The sequence below is a fragment of the Rhyacophila brunnea genome, unplaced genomic scaffold, assembly GCF_057557595.1.
Source record: "Rhyacophila brunnea isolate RB1 unplaced genomic scaffold, BYU_Rbru_1.0 scaffold_6, whole genome shotgun sequence".
NCBI lineage: Eukaryota > Metazoa > Arthropoda > Insecta > Trichoptera > Rhyacophilidae > Rhyacophila > Rhyacophila brunnea.
In genome coordinates, this window is record NW_028233276.1 from 31,682,414 (window position 1) to 31,708,561 (window position 26,148).

Below are 26,148 nucleotides of genomic sequence, written 5' to 3' on the forward strand. Positions count from 1 at the left end.
TTTTTATTTAATAAAACGCAATTTTTTTGTAGTACTTATTCCACCTTTAATCAATAGATTAGGACCGGTTTCGTCCGCCTCAGAGGGACATTTTCAACTGAATACATTTTTTTAAAACAATATTTATCAAACAAAATCCAAAGCGATAGAAATAATATAATACTAGGTATAACAATAGGAACTACTGTAGTTTATATTTTAGGCACGGCTCGAAATGCTCCGTTCCTATCTCGCTCCGGTTCCTAAACTTTTCCATTTCGAGCGCTGATTTTAGGTTTATAATATTTTAAAGTAGATTAAGTACCTATAAGCTTTTGAAATTAGTTATGTTTTATTCAAAGTCGTATCATGCTGTAATCACAATGCGAATGTTCTATATATCTAAATAATGAACAGAAATTATCTCACGGATCATTCCCATAGTGTTTTTAACAATCATTATCGCTTTTGTGTTGCCATTGTTTAGAAGTATTTCATGACTAAAATGATAATAGTAACTCGTTCGTCAGACTAAATAACTTTTACTGCAAGCATCAATGCTCAAAATAGGTAGACACATTTTTTATAAAATTTTGCTATTGTATTATTAACCAAATAATATAGTAATTTCAATAATAAAGACGTTTTTCACATAAAAACAGTTATCAGTGTTGTCGTTATTACTTATCACTGGGACTCAGGTCCGCTTCTGGGGACTCGGCCGCCTCAGCGTGGAATCCAAATTTCAAACAAAAAAAATCCCCAGATAAGTTAAGTTAAACTCAGAGCGGCATGCACAATCTAAGATTTCGATCCTAAGGATAAGTCGCCGAAAAGCATGACTTAACTATAGACAATCCTGAGTATAAAGCTAAGGAATCCTTAACCATAGACTACTTTTGTTATGAACACGCCCCCTTCTGTATTAACATTTACCACTGACAGCTGCTGTTAAAATAAATTCGCATGTCTATAAAACAGTCCATACACTCAAATTCATTTAACAATGTGTCTCAATATGGATATTGATAGTGTTAATTCGTTTGGCATGTACTTGCAGAATATTATTTTACTTTTATACGCCAGCCCGCAGAAGTACAAGATGCCAGATTATAAAATGACACTTGACGCTAGTGTTACCATGTTAAAAAAATATCTTGTGGTGCTTGTGGAATCACGTATAATGATTTATAACGGAAACATAAGAGTATTATAATTAAATATTAATATATTTATAGTTATTGCATTTATAAAATGCAGTTGTCATATTTTTGTCATCGTTTAACAATTATAAAATAATTTACCTAAACTATAGGAAAGAGAATTTTTAAATATGGTATTATTTTCAATAGAAATGATCTTAACTAAGGACAATGTTTCTGCATAGTGTTTTCTGTTTAGGAAATTTTAGTTATGACAAATGTTTCTGCATTCCGCTCTAAGTGTATTACTACATATGTACTTGCGCGTATTATGTACTTGTAAGTATTATGAATGGCATTGTGGTAGTGTAAGTAAAATCACCATGGTTTGATACACTGGCACTGGAATTACAATGGTAGTGCTAGTTATTTGATTATCTTAGAACGCAGTGCGGTAACATCCTGTTTGCAGTAAATGAAGATTTTCGATTGCATATTTTGTTCAAATTATTACCGTTTATTTCAATATGCAAGAATCATCATTATCTACAAACAGTTTCCATATTAAATTCAAAGTATGGGCAATAACTAACACTACTTTACACTACCTACCATTGAAGTTTAGTTTCGTGTCACTGCCTGACTATATTGTGAATTACGATGGTCACTAACACCTGATAATTGGCTGTCCTCGTGTAATACACATTTCGCACGTATGGACCGATCCGCGGTCGGGCCTACACCATGTACCTATATAAAATTATACTAAAATGTAAATCAACAAGAATATTTAAATATTCAAAATTACCTGAAATATAATATAATTGCTTTGGTATAGTAATGGACCTTTTTTACGTCCGCGCTTTTTATTCGCGTCTGAGTTTTACCCCTGAATTGTTTATATTATATACTAGGTTGGGTGATATATTTGTGAAAGGCCATGGTCACTTACTAACGTCTTATAATTGGCTGCCCTCGTGTAATGCATATTCCGCACGTATGGATCGATCCGCGGTCGGGCCTACATTTTGTACCGATATATAAAATTATAATAAAATGTAAAGAAACAAGAACATTTAAATATTCAAAATTACCTGAAATATATAATTACTTAGGTATTGTGATAGTGATGTACCCTCTTTACGTTCGTGCTTTTTATTCGCGTCTGGGTTTTACCCTTGAATTGTTTATAGATACTATATTATTGTAAAGTGTATAGAGTGTATAGACATCGTTGCAAGAGAGTATCCACTGCATTTATAATTCATTAAAACAGAGCTATGCTGTTTTACATTATTTACATATTTACAACATACACTTACGATCAATAGCTTTAATCGGTTAGTAAGTATAAAGCTCTACTGAACTAAACCATTTTTTTTGAGAAAATTAGTCCAGTTATCCAGTAATCCAAAAAATACACAAATTCTACATTTTTTCATATGTATTATAAAATCACCTTTTTGTCAATGTTTTATTAGATATTACGATTAAATTATAAAATGTGAGATAGCTCAGAACTTTACACGGCTTATTTGTAACTAAATATTATGACTAATTAACGGTAGGATGCAACGAGAGCAGATTTTCTTTAGCCTGTGTGTATTTTTTAAATGTTATACTTAAATTATTTTTTCTTCTTTTTTTAGTATTTCAGTTTGGTAGTGGTGTTGTTCTGCGGCGAATTCATCGGTGCATCGCTCGGGTTCGTGTTCCGGGACACAATTGGTGCGCAGGTGAAACAGGAACTTCAAAAGGGTATCGAGCATCACTACAATCACAGTGACAACAACATGACACCGATTTGGGACCATTTACAAACAGAGGTAAGAGAAATTGATCACATACGAATTTATTGAAACTACTAAACTTCGAAAAATATAATGTCAGTCAAATAGTAGTGTTAGTGAATATGGACTGCTACGTCATTGGTGTTGAGAGTCTTGTCCAGATAGCGCGTGTCCCACCGCGCATTACGCTCGAGTAGGTACCAAAATGTGCTCCGCCTATAAAGCGCGTTTCATTTGACAGTGAACACGCTAGGTGACACAATTCATTTTTGAATCGGCATAAAAAACAAGTATAAAGCCCGACAACTCAATTGTGATACTCGGTTTCTATGAGATTTTGTATTTCGTGATAACTTGCAATATGTATTCTCGGCAGTTTACAAGCTAGGTGACGTAATTTATTGACTAGCCATAAAACGCTATTTAAACGTCGCGTTCTCGAGAGTCTTGCGTTCGCTTGCGCTTGTCGAGCGACAGACAATGAGGTCACATGTACCTGGAGAACGCGCGAGTTATGGAGGGCCAAACGTCCTCTCTCCAAATTGGATTTCACTGGGTATGATTCGTTTCGAAGGTGATGTTTATTTTGATATCTTCTTTAAAGATTATGATAGATCATTAAACAAAGTTTATAGTCACTAATATGCCTAATGACTCAATTACAGATCGCGTCATATGTCCACTGACCGAACCGGAGATCCGGTCCGAATGGTAATCATGCATTCCGAGCTCTGATAATATGAATACATATCTAAATAAAGCACAAAAAATTCGCAGAATTACATTCGAATCAGTTCACTAGTTCTTAAAAAAGATACTTATGCGAACCTACTTATCTAAAAAGCAATTAGGTATTTATTATGTTATGGCTATGACTGCTACTGCTATGAGCTACATTGACAATAACTAATTATTTTCTTTATTATTTGCTTATTAAATGTAGATTGTAATGTGAACTCTTGACTTTACAATAGATAGTGAATAATAGCTATTCCGATTGATGACCATGCAAATGCCTTTCTTATTAAATTTACGATTCAGATTTTTCTTTGTATGGTGACTTTAATAATACCTAGGTACGTAATTAATATGCGTTATTTTTTGTGTCTTGTGATTCTGAGTCTGTGTATCACGAGTTTGAATCCCGCATCTGACGAAATCCAGATATTCTTTTTTCAATGTCTGTTTGACCATGAGCAAGGGTCCGATGTGTTGGACAAAAATGACTAACAACATATTCGTATCAAGTCTCTTGATATTTCCTTCAGACTTTCATAATGCTCCTCCGCTTAGGAACGAAATCGTGTACTGTGCGGTCCAAAAACCACGAAAAACACACACGAGTATTGAAATTTACTACCAATGAGTACAGTATGATGATCGTAATCTGTTCGAAAATAACTAGACTTTTTCTCTGATTTTGTTCTCATTCATTAACCGTTTGTGTATTTTTACTGTTCCATATTACTTTACGATACATAACATAATGAATGTGTTATTAGTTCTCTTATCCAGAGTCTCGTGACTTTATAGGTTCTGATTTATGCGGTTTGCTTGGTTAGATTGTATTCTTTTCCACAAAGATAATCTTTCAGTCTTCAACATAGACAATTTTGTTTGGATATTATTATTCGCATCTGTTAGCAGGTTTACGGATTATCCTCTCATTACATTGTGACATAAAATCGACCATGGAGAAGTATTCATCACATAAGTTATTTCTCGTCGCATTGAACGATTGACCTTATTATTCGTGTTATGGCGAAGGTACGGCAAGTCTAGAATCGAAGCCGTTTGAAGCTGTCGGAAAATTACTTGGGAACAAACACATTCTCGATAGATATCACCAGATAAGTCAATAAAATTTTAATAAAACCTATTATATGGGACACTTCAAATATTCATACCTATCACAAATTCATTTAAATTTCTTGCGTTGATCTGCGTTTTAGCTAAGGAATTTTTGGTAAAAATTTCAACGGTATAGGGCTCGCCATTGCCTTTAAATCTCGGGAAAACTTTGTGTTTTATGGTAATTGCGGATATTAGGATAATCGCTCCGCCTGTACCTAGATCATGGGCCCCACATCCCGAAGCGGGCTCCCAGGCTAGGATCTTTGGCGGCCCCCTACTTATCGCGAAGGTTAAAGGCAATGTGACGATCTACAGTTGCATATTCCAAATGGTGTTCGAGATAAAATTAAGGGTATTTATAGCGATTTTTTGTATTTTTAATACACCCACTTTTATGTTGATATGCACAATTATGGACTTGTCAAATATCGACAATAATCAAAAATTGTATGGCAAAACCACATAATATCATTAAATGTTAGTATGCTTGAAGTGAAACAGCGCCGCAGGATTTTTTGCGCATTTTTTTATTATTAGTGCATGTTTGTGATGTGTGTTAGAGGCTAGAGCCCTGTCAGCCCCCCCCCCCCTAGTAAGGGCCATGACCTAGATACTTGACGTCATAAACATCATTGGAAATTGATCATCACAAGCCTTTCAATATCAAGTAGATTCTTTACTTATTTTAGTTTTACTTATTTTACTTCTACTTAGTAGAAGATCTTTAAATGTGTTGCAGTGTATAAAACCTTTCCAAATTGTCGCGGAACACCTATTCAGGTTCGGCGGAACATAGTTTGGGAAACCCTATATTAGAGTATTCAATCGCATAATATATAACATAATTTGTTTATTGTTTTCAGCTGAAATGTTGCGGAGTCCAGGAATACAAAGACTGGTACCAGATAAACGCGTGGCCCCTTGAGAGACGCGTTCCAGACTCATGCTGCATCGAGGTCAGGCAGGGCTGCGGTGCTCGCAAGGGAACCTCCGACTGGCATCAGGAGGGTTGCGGTCCTAAACTGTCGCTCTGGATGACGGAGAGATTGCATTATACTGCCATTTTAGTGTTCTTAGTCGCCTTTATTCAGGTGATTGTTTGATGACCTTATTATAGGACTTAGGTACCTAATCCGGTGTCATTTATGACTTCCTGACAATAATACAAAATGTATTAATTATACAAGTGACTGTGTTGTGTTGTTTGTTATAGTGAAACAACTTAACATTGAAATTGTGCTGATTGCGATTTCTTCTACTGCGCACGAATTACATAGGATAAATTTAATTATTGTCACCGTTATTATTTCCGACTGCTCTTACGTGAAGCCTATTATATCGTTTTCTCTCGCTCGGCTTCGCTCTAATACGTCATATTTTCTGTCAAAACTATCAAACTTCGCACTTATGTGGTATGGTTATAATATGTAGTGGATAAACTTTCACCAGCAAACTTTTGATCATGCTCATAACCCTGGCTGATGTCAGGAGTGAGAGCGACCTCGCCCTCAGGGCTAGGGCATGCAATAGTGTGCACACTAAACTTTGTCAGTCATACGTATTTGTTTTCATTCAACTAAGGCTACAATTAATTTACAGATGGTGTTAGTTAGTTTTTAAAATTCAATTAAACTATGCGAAAACCAAGCCATAAGAGATAATAGTCAAAAAATACTCGTCTATATATAAAATATCTAAAATTATGTCATTAAATCATACATAATTTTAGATTTTTTACAGATTGAATAATATTTTTTGGTTTAGGCAGGGGTTAAGGTGACGTATCAGTGAAACGGCAAATAATTTTCAACAGTAGGCGCGACGAAATTTTGGACTCGCTCGCATTCAGTGAGAGAACGTCGAGCTAGAAACACGTCACTTTGCTTCGTGATGGCGACGGGCCAATTAGTTCTTAAATCGTGTAAAGATGACTAAAAACGTTACCCATTTACTTTAAAAAGAAAATATGTCAATGAATATATTATTATTGTTACTAATAGAGCAATAAACAGAACATAAAATGGACGTATGTTGGATTTATATGACAAATAATATTTCGTTTGACAGGCGTCATTTGCACCCGCGACCCGCAATCCACGCATCGCCTAGCAACGATCTTTTTAGACCGTGCCTCAACTGATGTGAATTTAAACAAATTAACCAACAACATGTTTAATAATATGTATTCCTAACTCAACGAAAACAAATAAGTATGAATGAAAAAGTGTGCACAATTTTGTCGGATCGCCCAAAGTACACCAAAACTAGGTTTAGGCAGCATTACATTGATTTTTAAAAACTAACCAAAAATCCTAGTTCAATGAAAACAAACATGTACGACTAACAAAGTTTCATGTGCTCTATTTATGTCAGATCTTGACATCCTACCTCCACCCTCCGCCACTGCCATTTAGGTACACTAACTTGTAAGATTAAATACTGACAGTATCGAATTACCAGTAATTTTGGAACTCTTTTTTCACATGTACCCATGACTGTATTTTACAGATATAATATTATGGTATCTACCTAAACAGTTGCATGAAGTCATATTTAATTAAAATTGTGTTTGGTCCAGTTGAATCAATTAGGTTTGATTAATTGGATACGTAATTCCTAACAGTGTTTCAACTACTGCCAGACTCACAAAATAACGAAATAATAATAGTTTTCCCACACGCCATTTATCATCAGCTGTTGTGTTGGGTACTTCATTATTCTGTTAGACAGCTGCTGGTATTTGCTCACATTCTGGATTGTTTCACCATCCAGACACTCTAATATCTAAGATCTCATAATAATATGATAATGGACAATGGGCACATATTAGGGGCCAAACCAAAAAAACAGATTATTAAAAAATATGAATTTTTAAACTGTTATTTTTTGTACCTACGTGAATAACTTATTATTTGATTGATATATTTTTTTATTATTGACATAAGAGTAAAATACTGATTTTTGTGAATGCTGCTGGGCGAACAAAATACATGTTGTTTTTAATCTTTGATCCAATGCAAAGACCTAATGGTTTGGGCGAATTCCATTCTTTGTAAAAACGTCTGTTAATATAACGTCCCTCTGTGGAGGCCCATATGCTCCGCCCCTTACGAGTGAAAATGGTATTACACTTTTTTTTACTTCAGCGAATCCAACATTTGGGAATATTCAATGTTACTAAGAATTAAAACTTCCTGGTTTTTAAGGGCGCTGAGCTATAGCCCCCTTAGCCCTATGGTAAATCTTGCCCTGATTGTGAATTAGTAGGGGCCCATCAGCCCGAATAGCAAATCGAAAAAACCCATAAAGAAATCTTGAGAATCATTTTTTTTAAATATGTATTGATCTGTTACATTCTTTTGGGGTCCCTGATACGTTTTAAGCCCAGGGCCTCTTCAAGTGTAAATACGAGTCTATTCACAATATGGTAGTTGTAACAATTTATTTTTACGAGAGTTCAGAAAGTGGGAAAATGGAGGAGAGAACATTAGAAATTCTCATGCTTTGGTTTCAAATTAGATTAATTATATTTTTAGTTAAGACGATACATTAGTGAAACGGCAAATAATTTTCAACTATAGGCGCGACGGAATTTTGGACTTGCTGGCATTCGGAGAGAGAACGTCGAGCTGGGAACACATCAATTTGTTTCGTGATGGCGACGGGGGTATTAATTCTTAAATCGTGTGAAGATGACTAAAAACGTTATCCGTTTACTTGAAAAAGAAAACATGTCAATGAATATATTATTATTGTTACTAATAGATCAATAAACAAAACAGTAAATGGACGCATGTTGGATTTATATGACAGATTATATTTCGTTCGGCAAGCGTCATTTGCACCCGCGACCCGCAATCCGCGCATTGCCTAGCCACGATCTTTTTAGACCGTGCCTCAACTGAGGTATAGCCTTAATACCTATGGAAATTTGAACAAAAATTGATTTTATGTTTTGTTTTGTGTGGAATTTAAAGTACTTTAGAAGAACATCAGTCAGAAGTTAGCCATGTGGATTATAAAATACCTTTTTATGATTTTTAAAACAGACACACTAACTGTTTCCCTCCAATTTTTCACAGACGGATTATAAAGTCCACAAAGATTATTCAACATTGGTAAATAGTATGTTGATATATTTATACCTATATCTAAAGTAATCATATGGTGATTTTTTACAAGTCTTTGACATGGAAAGAAAGACGTTGGTTTCAATTTTGATGATCATAATAAACTTGTAAGCAATTAATAGGAAGCATTGTAAAGTTTAAACACTTTAAACCATCAGTTATAAATGCCATCAATTTGTGTTTTGTTGATTTTTCAGCTATTTGGCCTGATATCATCAATGGTGCTATTCTGTACGGTGAGAAATCACAGAGGCTCCAGAACCTATCAATCGTACAAACCTGCGTCCTGACTGGAGCAAAAGCCACTATACGAGACATACACTTCCACACCCACAGACTAAAATAACAAGGTATTATAATACTTTTTCATCAACAGTAAACTACCTGTGTATATTCTTACAAAATAATTTTGATGAAGGTCTGTACCAATTTTATGCAATCACCTCAATGTATCAGTTTGTAAGGCAAGATAAAGTATGTGGTATCAGCTACTGTATATTTATACTTGAGACATCTTGTGGCAGAATATGAAGCATATAAGTCAATATGTTGATCAATTTAAAAACATGAAAAAGAAAAATAAATATTTTTGGAATCACTGATAAACTTAAAACATATACACTATTGTGACCATAGCTCAATTCGATAAAAATTAAAGAATAGTTTAAGTTAAACACATTTTTGTTTTCTGATACCGATAATTTTTGGCTTAGTATTTCATAATTTCATAATAACGGCTAACGCGTCAGCTTATAATGTCGTGGGTCCCAGGTTCGAATACTGGGTCTGGCAAATATACATATTGTTTTTTAATGTGTGTTTGCAGTCAGAATATGGACCTAATACGTTGAGCAAATGGCTAACACTCATTTGTCATAAAAACAACAATCTGTTAATATAAACCTCTACTATGTGGAGGCTCATGTCTAAGGATTGAACAAATCAAAAAAAAAAATCATAATTATTCAAATAGATGGCACTGTGTGCTTAATTTTTTAGATTATGCAAATCAATCGACAGTGGATAATAATTTGAATTTCAAGTTGGACGAGATAACTTGCGAAATTTGTATGTGCGGCCTGTCGATTACGGCCTCATAGAGCAAGAAAACTCACTGAAGGAATAGAACCGATTTAAGGCAAAACTTTGATGCTAATTGGATATAAATGCATAAATTAATATAGCTAAGTGGAGCAAATTATAATATTAATTTTTATTTGTTTTCAGTTAGTGACATCTGTGTGAAACTGTCTCCATGGGCAACTTCGGGCTGAATAATAAATTATTTTCTTTGTAATCGTATCATCAAAAATTAATCCTCATTATTCACCAAAGCAGCTCCCGGGTCAAACATTATTATAATACAATTCATATTAATATATAAATAAATCACCTTTGCATTTATTTCAAAAGGTGTCACCTACGACATGAATCTTTTATTTTTTAGGTACATTATATTATTATGTGTTCTTTATAAGTCAATAATTTTATTCATATTTGGTTATTAAAGTCATATCTCCTTTTAATGAAAACCGATTATCATTTTTCACATTACATGAGTTCTCATAATATCTATTTTTTTATATAATGACTTCATAAAATTATATAATGTGTATGTATATAATTAAAACTGATTGAACGCCATCAAAATATTATTCCATGATATTATGTGATAGAAATGTAATATTGTTTTTAATGCTATATTATTATGTTGTATTCATGTTAGATAAGAAAAACACCAATTAATTAATATAATTAATATTATTTTTTCTGAGACCAATAATAATATAACATTAGACCTATGTCATAATATATATCATTGTTATGCCTCCGTCGCACATACAATCTCGTCTCGAATGCGATACGTCGAATGTGATGATGTACTGCCGCACAGCATTTTTGGCATTTAACGAATTTCATTCGACATGAGCCTCAGGTAAAATAGCAAAATGTTGCATCGACCCATGTGCAGATGCTGCTTGGCATTTCGATTTATGACCGTGTCCCAGTCGAGATGATTTTGTATGTTCGACCAGACTTAAATATATACATAATCATTGGATGAAACTCTTTGATTTTTCAAAACTGATTTTATATTTTTTCTCATGAAATGAATCATATGGACACTATGATAATTCCGAAAATTAAAATTCACGCCAGTGTCATGCGGTAACACTCTATAGACAGAGGCGGAATAAGGTATGTGGGGGCCCAAACCAATGATTGACTTCAAGCTACAGTAAAAATTAAACCATTAAACTTTTAGTAAAAAAAATATATCTTTTTTTTGTATATAAATCAGTTTTATTGAGTTTAATAGTATGTTTGGTGGCCCCGTATGAAATTTTGTGTTTAAATATAGTAATAGAGCTATGCTGTAATGATTTTTATTCAAAAACCTAATATTGTTAACATACATATTGTTATATTTGTTATGATGAAACAAACGTTTGATACAATTCAAGAAACACTGTCTCTAGATAGTATTTAACAGCCCGTCAGGTTGATTTAAAGAATAAACTAGATACCTTAAGACTTTCTTTATGATCTATAGGACATTGCCTAGCCAGATTGAACGTTACTTCAGATTTGATGTGATGGGATATTCTACTACGATACGCTCACTCTTCTTATTATCTTTAATGAAATTGTGCCACCCAGTATCTGCCATAAGCGTTTGTCCTCATTACTCAGTATACGATTGCTCACAGTTTTCACAAGATGGCATCACTTACTATACCGTACACTTATAAAAAAGAATGTCCTGGTCAGCAGGAAATCAGCAATCATCAAAAATATTTTTTAAAATACTTTTAGATTTATATTTATGATAAAATTAAGTGTCATGTTCAGGGACGGATTTACTACAGGGCTAAAGGAGCTGCCCAGGGGCCCCAAATCTGACAAATAATTTGAAATAGGTTATAAAGCCTTGCGGCATAAGAATGCGCAAGTGTACTAAATTCTAGAAGATGGGAGTCTATTTCAAAACATTCAAATAAAATTACTTAGAAACGTTATCAGTAGTTATACCTGGAATAATTATATAGCCAATATGAACGATCATTCATTACTCATATTGTCACTAAATAAAATTTATTTGCGAAACACCAATGGTTGAAATCGAATAAATTCACCTGATATAGTGTTACAATATCCTGAAATGTTATAATGGGTGCTAATTAATATGTATTAACTCAGGGCCGCTTCAAGCATAAATCCGCCCTTGGTCATGTTTAAATCATTTAATATCATCCTACTTTTTATGAATAACAATATATTAATTTTACTTGAAGTCTCTCATATCAATAGAAAGCTTTAAAAATATATATATTATTCATTAAAACTAGTGTAAGTTGTTGAATTTAGCATATTGATATATTATGTTACATACACTTACTAATTTCATATAACATAACAATATTATTATGCATAAAAACCACTGATTATTTTTCCAATATAAAATAATAGTAGGTAAAATATACTTTTACTTTTTGTTTTCGTATGTTTGATAGTTTAAGAATTTCTACAAGGGTTAAATCGTAGCAGAAGAAAATTGACAATGAGGTAATAAAACTATGATAATAAATTTATATAAATATTTATTAACAAAACATGATAAATCTTTACATGCTATATTATTCATTTACAAATTATTATTGTACATACCATAAATAATGAGTTTCTATCTATGGTAGACAATACTATTTATAAACAAAGAAAATGTAAACACTATATTTTTGTAATAATATCTGTACGTAGGTATTTTAGGGAATACCTTCCTGCAAATTGTTGTGTTTATGATATGAAGGAAAACAATATTTACAGAGACATATTAAATATATTAAATAAACATACAATGATGTTTTTATTGAACCAATTCCATTGCATATGATATTACCAGGAAAAGATTATTTGAACCCGTTTGAATCCAACTAAAATTCAATAAACCATGTTCGTTCAAATCAGTCATAGGAATCCTATACAAATTTGGTTGATCTGACATTTCACCTACCACCAATTTGTGGTTAACACCTTATGGACAATTACGATATTTATTAAATTAATGAAAAGATAACATAGTCACATAACAGCAAAACAGATACATAGCTTAGAAGTGATTCTCATAGATGGCAACTAAGTTTTAACCAAAATATAAACCGTTGATACTGTTTTATCTCAAATTCTTCAATATTGTTGGAACATTTTTTCCAAATTCAAAAATACATTGTAGAGATGACGTAAGTACTGACACATTCAAATGTACCATATTTTGGACCTCAACAATGATTAAACTTGTGAAGGCTTGATATTGTTTACTAAGTTCATGATAATTTATAAAATATATCTACATACCCCATATTCACCACATATAAAAGTTGTTCAGGTGTTCATAAAGTTACTTTGGTAGTACTATACCTATAATACTAAATTTCAATTTAATTTTCAAAAAAATCTTTTCAATATCCAACTACAACTCATCTAAAAGTTTTAAAATATTTATTTCATAGATTATTTCCCATTTAGTTCCTTTGTGTGCTATCTGGCAAGTACTGTTGTCCGCCTTCTGTTATTCTGTAATAGATTTTATGCATTTTTTTATAAAAATAACTAAAAACTATAATAGGTGTTCTACCAAGAATTAACAACATTAAAATATATTTTTTTACATACCTAGGTACGTCTTATTATACAATGAAGATATTATAGATATTTTTTTCTCAAAATGGAAATCAATAGGGAACAAAATATGATTGGTATTTTATGTATATTGAAATACAGATGGTTACCGAAATAAAATATTATAATTATGTAAAAGAATAAAATATATTTATGGCAACATTTAGAATGAATTCCAGGGTTTTTGTAGCTGTCTGGTACACAAAATAGCCTTTATTAACACTAGGTTGATAAAACAATATATCTTGTGTACGGTCAGACGGTGAAATGCAAATTATTTTTAATTAATTTGTACCTGAGAGCTAGTAGGTATATCTCAAGTCCAAAAAGAATACCTTCAAAAAGGACTATTGATTTTAGGAAAATCAGGTTTCTGTTATGAATATACTCAAAACGTCAATCGGGTCTGAGAGATTTGAATCTTTAGAAAGAAAATTAAGACACAATGGCTGTGAGGTACAGATTATAATCTTCTATTGTTGAGAAGTAGATATTTAAATAATAATAATTATATATATTATGTCCAAATGATTCCAGTAAAATAATTTTAATGGTACAAGCTTGCGATACATTTTCTTAAATTAATGTTCTGAAACAGGATACCTAGCAAAATTATACATACTGAAAAGAACACAAGATGTTTACATGATTATTACAGGTAGGTGTACTGTTTAATGACTCAATGAAAAATATTATATTATGAAAGTAGCAATTTTTTTTTGTATGTTGGTACAACAATATGAATACTGTCAAAAATTACTATTGTAATAATCATAAGTCATATTAAATATTATCATTGAAAACTTTTGGAAGTAATAAAAAAATTCTAATTTGAAATAATATTATGTACTTACCATGTAGCCGGTGGTTTATGAGAGTTAATGCGTCATGTAATGTTTGATTTTTCAATATAATGAGTATACGAAAAAATACCCGAACTCTTATATTATATTGTAAGTGAGATTTATTAGTGTGGAATTGAATGAATTTTAAAAATATGTACATGTAAATAATGTATAAAATGTATCATGAGATGTTGTAGATAGAAAAAACGTAAACTGGTTGATAAAATTAATGGCAATGTATATTGAAGCGAGTCCAAATCTACAGACATTTGTGATAAACCGATTACAATTCAAAAATATATTTTCTCCTTGCAACAAATTAGAATCGCCGGGGAGACTGATTAATTAAAATTAAATTCTTTATTGAATATAATTAAAGGTTATAAATGATTTTAATATATAAACAAAATAAAAAAATATTTAAGAGGTAGCAAAATAATACAGGACTATTAATAATAGTTTCGTTTGAATAATATGTAGATAAAACAAACTATAAATTTAATATTGTTTGGATAATTAGCCTCTTTTAAATACTATTTCTACATACATAGCTTATGTGCATTAATATACTGTACTATATCATGCCTTCAATGGCTCAAAAGCATTGTGTAGGTCTCTTCCTTCAAATTTCAAACGGAGCTTATTACTAGCCATACACAGTGCCGTGCCGGCTCAAGCAAATGCGGTGCCCCCATTTTGAAAGTATGAAAACACTATTTAAAATAAAACCGTCACTATGAGAGGGGTGGGGGGGGGGGTTAATATATTTGGAAACTTAAAAAAATCCTCTTAGGGAAATCATCAGGACCTTTGTACGTCAGTCAACAAAAGTCAACCAAATCCATTGTTTAAGGATTGTCGACATACAAGGTACTCTAAAGTTTGTAAGTTTTTTTGGACTGTTTATCCCATAGGTGACCCAAGTTAAAAAAAAAATCAATAACAACCCTTTTCTTATCATTTCATTTGTTGGACCAAATCTCATAATTTGAGTAACCAACTTTAAATATATATAATTTAGATTACATACCTTATCTGTTCACCATGGTCACTAAATAAAGTCAATACTTAGTACATATAAATTTTTACAGTGAGTTTTAAGCAGTTTTATTTTTGAAAAGCTTCACCGTTAAGGCCAAATTACACTAGCAGATACTCACACCGATCGTCTGCCACAATTGTCCTCGGTCATAAAATGACACTTTGGATCGTTCACTCAGAATAGAATATATCATATATTTCACTCACGACTCCAATGATCAATGACAATAATTGAATCTGTCACTGATCATCGATTGAGTTATGCAAGAAAAATAGAAATTTTTCTATTTCATCCACGACTTCAGTGGACGATCCAAAGTGATATTTAATGATCTGGGACAATCGTAGCGGACAATCGACGTGAGAATCTACCAGTGTAGTTTGGTCTGTAGTAAAATGCATTTGAATCATATTATACAATGTATAAAGGTAGGTATATAATAATACCCACTATAGTTTTACAATATTTTATTAGTACAATGAATGTAGTGGTATGTATAAAAATATAAATAAAACATTTAAAGAAAGTTTTAACCACTCATGATAGATATATATACCTAGTAGGTTTGATATTGTGAATATCCTAACCTTTTTTGATAAAATAATATCCACAAGTGGTTAAAATATTCTCTTAAATGTTTTAATATAGGTACCTACCTAATAATTTATTGTATAAAAGGTTGTTGTAAATAAATTGATCCTAAAATATGATTTTTAACAATTAAAACACTTTTAAAAAAATTAAAAAATCGGATAAAACAGTAGTATGATTATTATTACTATTTATTATAATATATTGGTAAAAATAATTTTAATATGGGTACCTACTGTTTTATAACATATTAGATTCCTATAAAATTGTAGCCTCAGATATCCTAGAGCTAGAAGGTAGGCACGTTCATTATATTATCTACTTCAGAATAAAACAATTTATGTATTATTTCTAATATAATTCAACTCCTGCAACGATGCTTCATCAGATGCAACGATTATAAAACTTTTCAATAAGGTGTTCTAAAAATCAGGCCCACACCATCTCCCTGACTTCATTATCAAGCACTGTCTTGGATGATTTTTTTTTCATAGGAAATAGAAAATAGTCCGTGGCAGTCAGAACAACATCATAACATCATAATAGGATGAGTGGTTTTCGTGCTGAAATCTAACATCAACATCCTCGGATGACAGCTTGCGCCTTTATATGCAGGTACACCGACGAGTTGTTGTGAAGGAGCAGAATGCTCGAAGTGAACCCTCCCGAAAAATAGTCAGTGCAGTAGCATATCTATGGTTATCTTGTGTGACATGATCTTAAGCAGCAAAAGTGTTTCCTTATCCCAGAAGACTACAGTCCTAAACTTGCAATCAAAATTTTCTACCTCGAATATTTTAGGGGTGTGGGAAATCTTGTATTTCAATTGCATATACCTACAACATTTTGGACTCACGACGTCTATAAATAATATATTCATGACTCCTTTCTAGTTACCACATGATGAAAAAAAATACCGAACACTCATCCTGCAGCTCCATTTGCGCTTAGTGCCCTTCTGAAATGGTTTCAGCATTCACTGGACATATTTTGCACTAGCCTTGGACATGCCAAATATTTCACAAACTGTACCTGCTAAATACACAATTCTTCAGTTATTCGAGACACGTTTAGTCTTTTAGTTGTCTGTCTACTAAAATTAAACCTTTAAGCTTCTTGCACATTTTTTCGTATATTGCTTCTACATATCGTCATGTTTTTTTAAGAAGCAGACTTTCCATAAAATACCATCATGCATTCATGAATCGGTTACAGCTTCCTCTATCCTTGGGAAGGCGTTTTATCATTGCACAGTATTACAAATCGAGAAATTTTTAGTAGCCTTACACGAGGGTCTGCTTGCCACATTGTTGAATTTAATGTCAGAATCCTACTGAGCTGAAATTATGCGTGCAGGTAATAATACATCTCCCATTATGGTTGGGCTTGTATAAACTCATTTTACTCTTTCATACTGAGGTAAACAATATAATCAACGTCCTACGTATTTAACAAAGGGTGGGAATAGACTTTCTCCCACTGTTAGAGAGAAAAACATTTAAAAATTGCAATCCATAACCAAGAATCCTTTACACAACTAACATTATAAATAATATGTGTATTTGATGAAATGATTCTGGTTATGAGAAACCACTGAAATAAATGAAAAGAAAACAAGATTAGTTACCAATGGGTACCTACTAACTTAATAAAATATTTTTATATGATTTTCATCACAACCGCGAGGAGCACAACACATATGAAAATTATTTTGATACTTCTTAACATCACACTTAACAAAACAGAGATATTAGTCTATTTATTTGGCTTTCCAATTAATAATAATTAATTCCGTATGTGAAATCGGTACAAATAACAATCATTATTATTAAGTTTATGAAAATCAAAGACCAATGAGGCGACCCCCCAAATTGTTTAGTTTTGATGAAGCAGATCTGGTTATTTCTTTAAATGCATCAAATGGAATCTGAAAAATTATGAAACATGTAATGGTAAATGCATAAATGATATAATGTTGAACCGTTTTATAAAATGTGTATAAGTGAAACTTCTTCATACATCTGAATAATATTAGTGGAATTAATTAAAACACACGTCATTAATTAAATATAAATTATATAATATCACGAATTCACAAATGTCTCCTTTCAAAAATGATAAATTTGTGATGACTGAAATGAATATGCAGCGTATGTACCTGAATATTATGATTGTATATAATATTATATCGATAGTAGTTCAATACCTTAGGAAACAACTCAAAAGTCCGTGTTCCAAGATAGCGTTGGAAATTTTTGCACAAATTCGCATTTTTTAAATAAATATTGTGTCTATCTTTCATTTAATTCAAAATGAACTTATCAATGCATAATCAAATTGTACAGTTTAACAAATAATCAACCCAAACATTCCCGTTTATCGAATTAATGATTAATCCTGGAAAGGGCTAAGTATTCGATTTTATGATTCGTTGAAAAAAAAATGATTATTTTTTTTTTTGAATTTTAAAGAGAAGACCTTTCTAAATTGAATGACATTATTAACTCAAAACCTTGACATTTTTAGTTGTTTCCCTATATAACTAGGATGTCGATTTGATATTAGTGATATACTGGTAGGTATTATAATTGCGTTTAAAATTAAACGTATTCAGAATAAATTACAATAAAAGGCTTCGCTTCGCGTCTTCTAAAACAATCCCACTGTTACTAGAGTTGGGTTTCGGGAATTTCCCGATGGGAATTCTCGAGAATTCTTCGAGATTTTCCATCCTGAATCTCGAGAATTGAAATTTTTAACATTTCGGGAAAACCCGGATCTCGAGAATCTTTTCTCGGGATTCGGGATTTTTAAAAATGATTTTCTATATGAAAAAATTGGACAGAAAACACAACACGTTCAAAGACTGATCGGGGCATTTAACACAATTAAGCCAACGTCGACTCAAAATGAGCGCAATTTTTGCAACATCAAGGAATTTTGTGTCTTAAAAGCGTACGCGATTGTCAGACGCAGCGATTGACAGTCTGTGTTTTTTGAAATTCCATTTTAATAAGGAATGTTTTGAATTATTTTTGTTTTCCTACTTCTATTTTGTTTGTCTTATATAAATTAAAAAAAACAATTTTTTTTGGAATTTTTCTGTTTTACACTGATTTTAGGATTTTTACAGGGTTTTTTAAATTTACCGATATCTCGAGAATACAAAATTTCATCATTTCAGGAAATCCCGAATCTCGAGATTGAGATTTTCTCGGGAAATACCCAACTCTAACTGTTACGTCTGTTACTCAACCATAAAAGTATTGTACATACTCTCTATTGATACCCTATAATACAGTCATAAATAAATGCTACGTGATTTTACTCATGCGTCTACAGACTCACTATTAATAATTATTGCATATTGACGCAATTTTACGCGTACGCCTAGATGCATTTCCAATACGCTGTTTCAATCCAAACGCCCACGAAGAAGTTTCACTTAATTAAAAATGTGTATTCGGTAAAAATGAATTAATACAAAGCATAAATTTAGTTTATTATTTTTGACATCAGTAGTATGAGTGAAAAAAATGTAAACAATGAAACAAATCATAAAGCAAACCAAATTGTCAACGATCGGCATAAATAATTACATGTATTATGAATAATATTATTCCAGGGATGAAAATAGAAAAATTTAAAATGAAAAGCATCATTCCTTTATTATGATATTATAATGTGTATTCAATTCTTTTTCGTAATTTTCGCTATAGTGGACCTCTAAGAAAAGACTTTGGTTCGGGAATATTATTAAGATATATTATCATCCTAAATAATAATGTGTAATAGGTATAAGCCAGTCAATTTCAAGCGCTATCTTTAAATTGTTAATAAAATAAACTTATGCACTTTATTCTAATGGATTTAAGTTTTGTACCATTTGTATCATTTGAGTCGTTCGGTTATATTTGAATATTAATTGTTTAACTAATAACTTTTAAATACTGATATGCATGGCTCGAAATGGACCGGAGCGCACCGGAGCGCACCGGAGCGCCGTTCCGGTTCGTGGAATCTGTAAAGTTATCGCTCCGTCTCGTGGTTAAAATATTTTGACCGTCTGAGCTAGATATGCCATATAACAAAAATCCAGCACATTTGTGTCGCTAGATTTCAAAATCAGCCAAGTCCATAATAGATGAATAGGAGAAAAACAGCTTTTTGTTTTCTCAAGTACACAGTCAACAGGGTGAAGGTTTATATTATTTCGAGTACAGAATATTTAAAATTAATATGTTCCACATTCCTATAATGCAGAAATGTTAGAAAGTAGTAGTTCTTCAGCAATTCACAAAAAAAATAAAAAAATACCTACAGGTGGACTTGGCTGACTTTGAAGTCTAGCGACACATTTATGTTTATAAAATACCTATAAAATTTGATAACCACGTTAATATCCTCAGAAAATTTTCGAGCGCTCCGGTTCGTAAACTTTTCCATTTCGAGCGCTGCTGATATGATATCAATGATATCACAGATATATCTCATTAGTTAACTCCATTAATTCCAGAATGTAGTTACCATTGATCCCAGAATGGACGATTTTACACCTCTTGATTGTAATATTTTTATTGTTTATAATTACTAATGATCTATTATTAGGTTTTGATGATTTATTATGCGCTTATGGAGTATTGATTAGGTAGAGGGTTTTTTGCAAACACTTCAACTATTCATAATTTGTTTGATTATATTATCATTATGTTTGATTATATTATTTTATGGGATCCTTGATAGGTAGGTGATAATAATTTTACCTACTTTATTGTATTGATTTGTTATATACGTTAGAGTTAATAGTGTTCGTCGTCAATGTGTGTTTGCCTTTTGCTGAGTGTACGCAGTGCCTGAAGATGCCTAAAGGCGAAACCCGGGTCGCAAAAAACCACTCAAATGGAATAGTACAAAACTTAAATCCATTAGAATTTAAATTCCATCAAGTACCTTCGGTCGATAGTATTAATATTATGTACTTTATGTATTTCTGTAACTTGTACCTTAGTTATTTAAAAAAAATGGCGTGGGTACGAGAGTCTGGCTCTATTATAAGGACTATATTAATATAATATACGTATGTTTAAATTAATATAAATTAAATATTTTCTTACATTGATTGCGTTGGTAATAAAGCTGCTGAAGCTTTCGGTTCCACCGATAATAGCTTTCGATATAGGTGCGAATCGATCACCTGTATTTCCATATTTTTCCTCTTCTGTAATTGTATCTAAGATTGGTTTTGGCTGAAATGAGATGGTAATATCATTTAAATTGAGCAGTTAGAATAGGGTCGTTAGTGCTAAACAACGGTTTTGAGAAAAACACGTTTCAATATTTATATGCAGTATCTTTTTATAAATATTATATCATACGACATATCAGTACGTCATCTGAAGCTAATTATTCAACGAATCCTATATCCTATCCTATCCAAGTCTGGAGGAATGAAGATCGCATGATATAACAAGTTAAAGTGGTTTTGTGCTAAATTTCCCTGTTTCTTGCAACAGGATTTAGGGAAATTCGACATGAGCATATCAAATGCCGTGGGTTACCGTCTGCCGTTTGCCTTCAAACCTTTTAAACTACAAGTGACTGTCATAACGTGGCTAAACTAGGCGCAGAACACAACCACTATGACTGGTCACGCATTTTACAACCGGTGCAGCGAAACAACCGCTCGCTATCGCCTCCCGAGGCGTTCCAACCGCTGCCCGTTGACAAAACGACTCCTTCTGCGATCGGAAAAAACGTTCATTTAAACAGCCTTATTATAAACCAATGGTTCTGTTTGATGGCACGGTCGGTAACAGGTGAACCACGGTGCTTTACCTGCTCGTTTAGATTTTCCCTTAGGGTGGGTATCGCGAACATTCGTGACACGTGGATCAGAATGAGTATTAATCCTTCATAATACGAGGGTGGGTCAATAATTCCTGAGAAAAAAGCATTAAAACAGTTTTTATTTTTGTATTTTTTTTTTATTTCTCAACATAATCTCCTTGGAGCTCAATACACTTGGTTAGACGTTTCTCAATATTTTTTAAACCGTCAGAAAAATACGTTTTCGGAAGGTCCTCAAAATAAGCATTTGTCCGATCGATGACTTCTTCATTTGAAAAAAAACGTTGTCCACTTAGCCATTTTTTTAAGTTTGGGAAAAGGAAAAAGTCACTGGGGGCTAAATCTGGCGAATACGGTGGGTGGTCGACCAATTTGAACTTCAATTCTTCAATTTTAGCCATTGATCGTAAACATGTGTGAACACGGGCATTGTCCTGATGAAAGAGGATTTTTTTCCTGTTTAAATGAGGCCGTTTTTCTTCAATTTTGTTTTTTAGCTGGTCCAATAAAGATGCATAATAATCCCCTGTTATTTTTTTTCCTTTTTCCAAATAGTCAACGAAAATAATTTCACGTGCATCCCAAAATACAGTAGCCATAACCTTACCAGCTGATTTTACGGTTTTGGACATGGTTTGCCTTCGCAATCCACTGCTTTGACTGTTCTTTCGTCTCGGGAGTATAGTGGTGTATCCATGTTTCATCTACAGTCACAAAGCGACGAAAAAATTCATCCGGATTGCGTTGCATGAGTGACAACAGGGCTTTAGAGGCCACCACCATATTGCGTTTATTGTCGACTGTGAGCAAACGCGGCACCCATCTTGCAGAAATATTTTTCATGCCCAATTTGTCATGTAAAATAGAAATGACGCTACCTTTTGAGATCCCTGTAACCTCAATTATCTCACTCAACTTTAATCTTCGGTCACTTAACACCATATCGTGGATTTTATTGATCATTTCTGGTGTAGTCACCTCTACAGGACGTCCTGAGCGTGGTTCATCCTTTGTTGATGTACGACCACGTTTAAATTCATTTAACCAGTTATAAATAGTTGCAAGTGAAGGAGCAGATATGCCGTGAACTAAATCCAACTCATTTTTTATTTCCTTTGCTGTTAACCCTTTTATATTAAAATGTTTAATAACAGCTCTAAACTCAATTTTCTCCATTTTCCATTTTTCCATTTTCCACAAGCAATTTTTTTTTTAAATGTACGAGAAACACACAACAACCCGACCAATCTGATTGAAACTTCGCAGCATACTGAATCGGTAGTGCCGCTGCATGAAAACAAACCGCTTACAGTACTAGTCGCGCCACCTGTCGGCTTTTCTAAGGACTTATTGACCCACCCTCGTATAATGTAATATTACTAATTTTGTTATGTAATTTCATGCGTCATTATCCCGAAGTTAAGAGAATATGTCATATCACACGAAGAGCAGATAATTGGATCGTTCCAATAGATATAAAGGTAGTCCAAAGGTTGATGAGATTACCATAAGGATTAGGAAAAATGGAGACATCAACGGTGATGACGTAATAGTGTGAAACATATTTTATAAATATATCTAGGAGAAATTACCTGCAGTATTCCCGCAAAGAAAGCTCCGATGTTTTCTTTGAATGTCAATGATTTACTTCCAAGGCCTTCTTGTTCTAAGATTGCAGTCTCGAATTTTCTTGGTTGCTCAGCGAATAATCCATTAGAAGGCTAGAAATACATATTAAAACAGAAAACAGTTCTTCATATTAATATCAAAATGTATAATATTGCATTGTATGAATAGGTAGGTACTGATAATAATTGTTTTTTAGATTAGCAAGGTTGATATTATGTCAGTTGAAGATTGGTATGTACTCGATTTTCAAATCTGAAACTTCCACACAATTTTTTTTGCATTTTCAGGAAACATAAAATATCAATCCGATGATGGTCGGTTTCGTTTTGAATAGTATTGGTTACCTACGGGCTACGACCAAAAATGTGTGTAATATTGATAATTTAATTTTTGAATATTTCCTTAATTATTATACCTACCTAAATATATGGCATTTACTTATTGTCATATTATAAGGCTTATATACCTATTCTGTACCTGGACAATAGTACAAACGCATAGATTTGAAAGCTTATCGAAAAAGACTATTATTTACTCGTTATGATATTGAAGAATATGTACACAAAATAATACGCTTTGACTGTGTCTAAATACGTATTGACACTTTGATAAAAAATATACTAATTTGGACTTTTCTGCACGAGTGTGTAATGCGCGTGTGTTGCGCCCGGAGGTCTGTGATGGACATTGGACTGAGTCAAGGTTAGAGTTGGGTTTTTCCCAAGAGAGATTTCGGATTTACAGAAAAGAATTCTCGAGAAATCTCGAGATATCGGGAAATTAAAAAAAACCTGTAAAAATCTTAAAATCAGCGTAAAACTAGACAAATTCCAAAAAAATATGATTTTTTTATTTATGTTAGAAGACAAACAAAATAGAAGTAGGAAAACAAAAATAATTCAAAACATTACTCATTAAAATGGAATTTCAAAGAACACAGACTGTCAATCGCTGCGTCTGACAATCGCGTACGCTTTTGAGACACAAAATTCCCCGATGTTCCAAAAAAAGCGCTCATTTTGATTCGACGTTGGCTTAATTGTGTAAAATTCCCCGATCAGTCTTTGAACGTTTTGTGTTTTCTGTCCACTTTTTTTTATATAGAAAATCGTTTTTTCAATTAATATGATAATAAAGAAATCCCGAGAAAAGATTCTCGAGATCCGGGATTTCCCGAAACGTTTAAAATTTTAATTCTCGAGATTCGGGATGGATAATCTCGAAAAAATCTCGAGAATTCTCGTCGGGAAATTCCCGATACCCAACTCTAGTCAAGATTGAGTTGAACGGGATACTATAGTTAACTTTAAAATAAACTAGGTATCACATCTCATGTAAATTATGAAATATGAGACAAATATTTACTTACAAGGAGTATTTCTGTTTTAGTAGCGATTGTTTTAGCAACATTGGGTCCCGGTTTTACGGCCCCGCCGTCTGGAACGTCATATACGGCTCCTTGGACGATCGTCAGACCTTGCGTTGCCAATTTACCCACAGAATCGAGCTGGCGAGTCACCAAATTTCCTGCCACGGCCAGGTTCTCGTTGAAGATATCACCGGCTGCTGTAATACCTGAGTTGAGTGTCTGACTCACGGCTGAGTATTTACTGCTCAAACTGTCGCTGATGGTGTTATATCCCGTGTCTAAAGTGCTTCCCACATTAGCGAGATTCGTGCTGACAAGTTGGTTGACCGCCATGGCATTTTCGATAGCTGCAGATCGTAAATTCGCCAGTTTGTCAGTCGCTACGTTTACTACTTGGCTATGGGATGCCAGTGGAAGGTTTATTTTTATTGGAGCATCCAATGGAGCGGCGGTAATACATCCGAACGCAGCAAATAACAGGGACACCACTGATGGCAACATTTTGGGATGACTTTTATCTGTAAGATAAATACAATAATTAAATAGTTAAATGCATGAAAAGAAACAACATGGAACTGTAGTATCAGTGATGTCGTATTTTCAAAGTGGAATTATTATAATAGTACAGAACCTCCCAAGTTATACTATTTCGGCAAACATATGGTACCTACGCGTTCAATGACCAACACTTTTCTGCATTTTCAAAAAATTTCACGTAAAGTGGTTAACGAGACCTTTTTTAGACACAATTCAGATGTAATATAATTAACGTCTATTTTTTTAGACACAATTCAGATGTAAAGTAATTAATATCACCTTTTTTTAGACATTTTAAATGTAAAGAAATTACGAGAGCTTTTTGTTCGGTCTCGCTAATATCTTTCGTCCTATATTTTATCTATTGCCTACTTTTTTCCCATACATTTAAAATTATAGATCGTATTTTTGGACTTTTATATCGTACATAGTACGCGGGCTAAAATTATAGTACAAATACTATACTGCCCTTCTAAGGAATAAGGCAGTAACTCGCAAAATTTGTGAAATTGAGTTATGAATGTCATCCGTTAGGTAATTTTGAAAGCTATAATTATATTCTGTTCACTTTAAAATCAGTATTATCAATAAAATACCGTTAAAATCCTTAGTGAAAAATAGACATCTTCTAAAATAAAATACTTTTTTAGCAAAAAGGCAGTAATTGCACCCATTCATTGCAGTTACTGTATGTTTATTATTACTTTGTTTGT

At 32.8% G+C, this 26,148-nt stretch overlaps 2 protein-coding genes across 4 annotated transcripts in view; one reads left to right on the forward strand and one right to left on the reverse strand.

Annotated features, from left to right (window-relative positions):
• Tsp5D (Tetraspanin 5D) overlaps positions 1–12,755 on the forward strand; it is a 73,546-nt gene extending 60,791 nt beyond the window's left edge. For all 3 annotated transcript variants that reach the window (XM_085957087.1, XM_085957085.1, XM_085957086.1), the window contains 4 exons: positions 2,771–2,947; positions 5,629–5,856; positions 9,093–9,245; positions 10,123–12,755. In XM_085957087.1, coding sequence (XP_085813213.1) covers positions 2,771–2,947; positions 5,629–5,856; positions 9,093–9,185 — 498 coding nt within the window. In that variant the 3' untranslated portion in view covers positions 9,186–9,245; positions 10,123–12,755. The remainder of the gene's footprint in view (positions 1–2,770; positions 2,948–5,628; positions 5,857–9,092; positions 9,246–10,122) is intronic.
• A 5,141-nt stretch (positions 12,756–17,896) lies between these two features.
• LOC147065559 (uncharacterized) lies at positions 17,897–25,399 on the reverse strand. The gene is made up of 4 exons (XM_085957022.1): positions 24,899–25,399; positions 23,493–23,621; positions 21,168–21,299; positions 17,897–17,980 (listed from the first exon to the last, which is right to left on the reverse strand). Exons 1-4 carry the CDS (start codon positions 25,397–25,399, stop codon positions 17,897–17,899), a joined length of 846 nt encoding a protein of 281 aa, XP_085813148.1.
• Between the last annotated feature and the right edge of the window lie 749 nt (positions 25,400–26,148).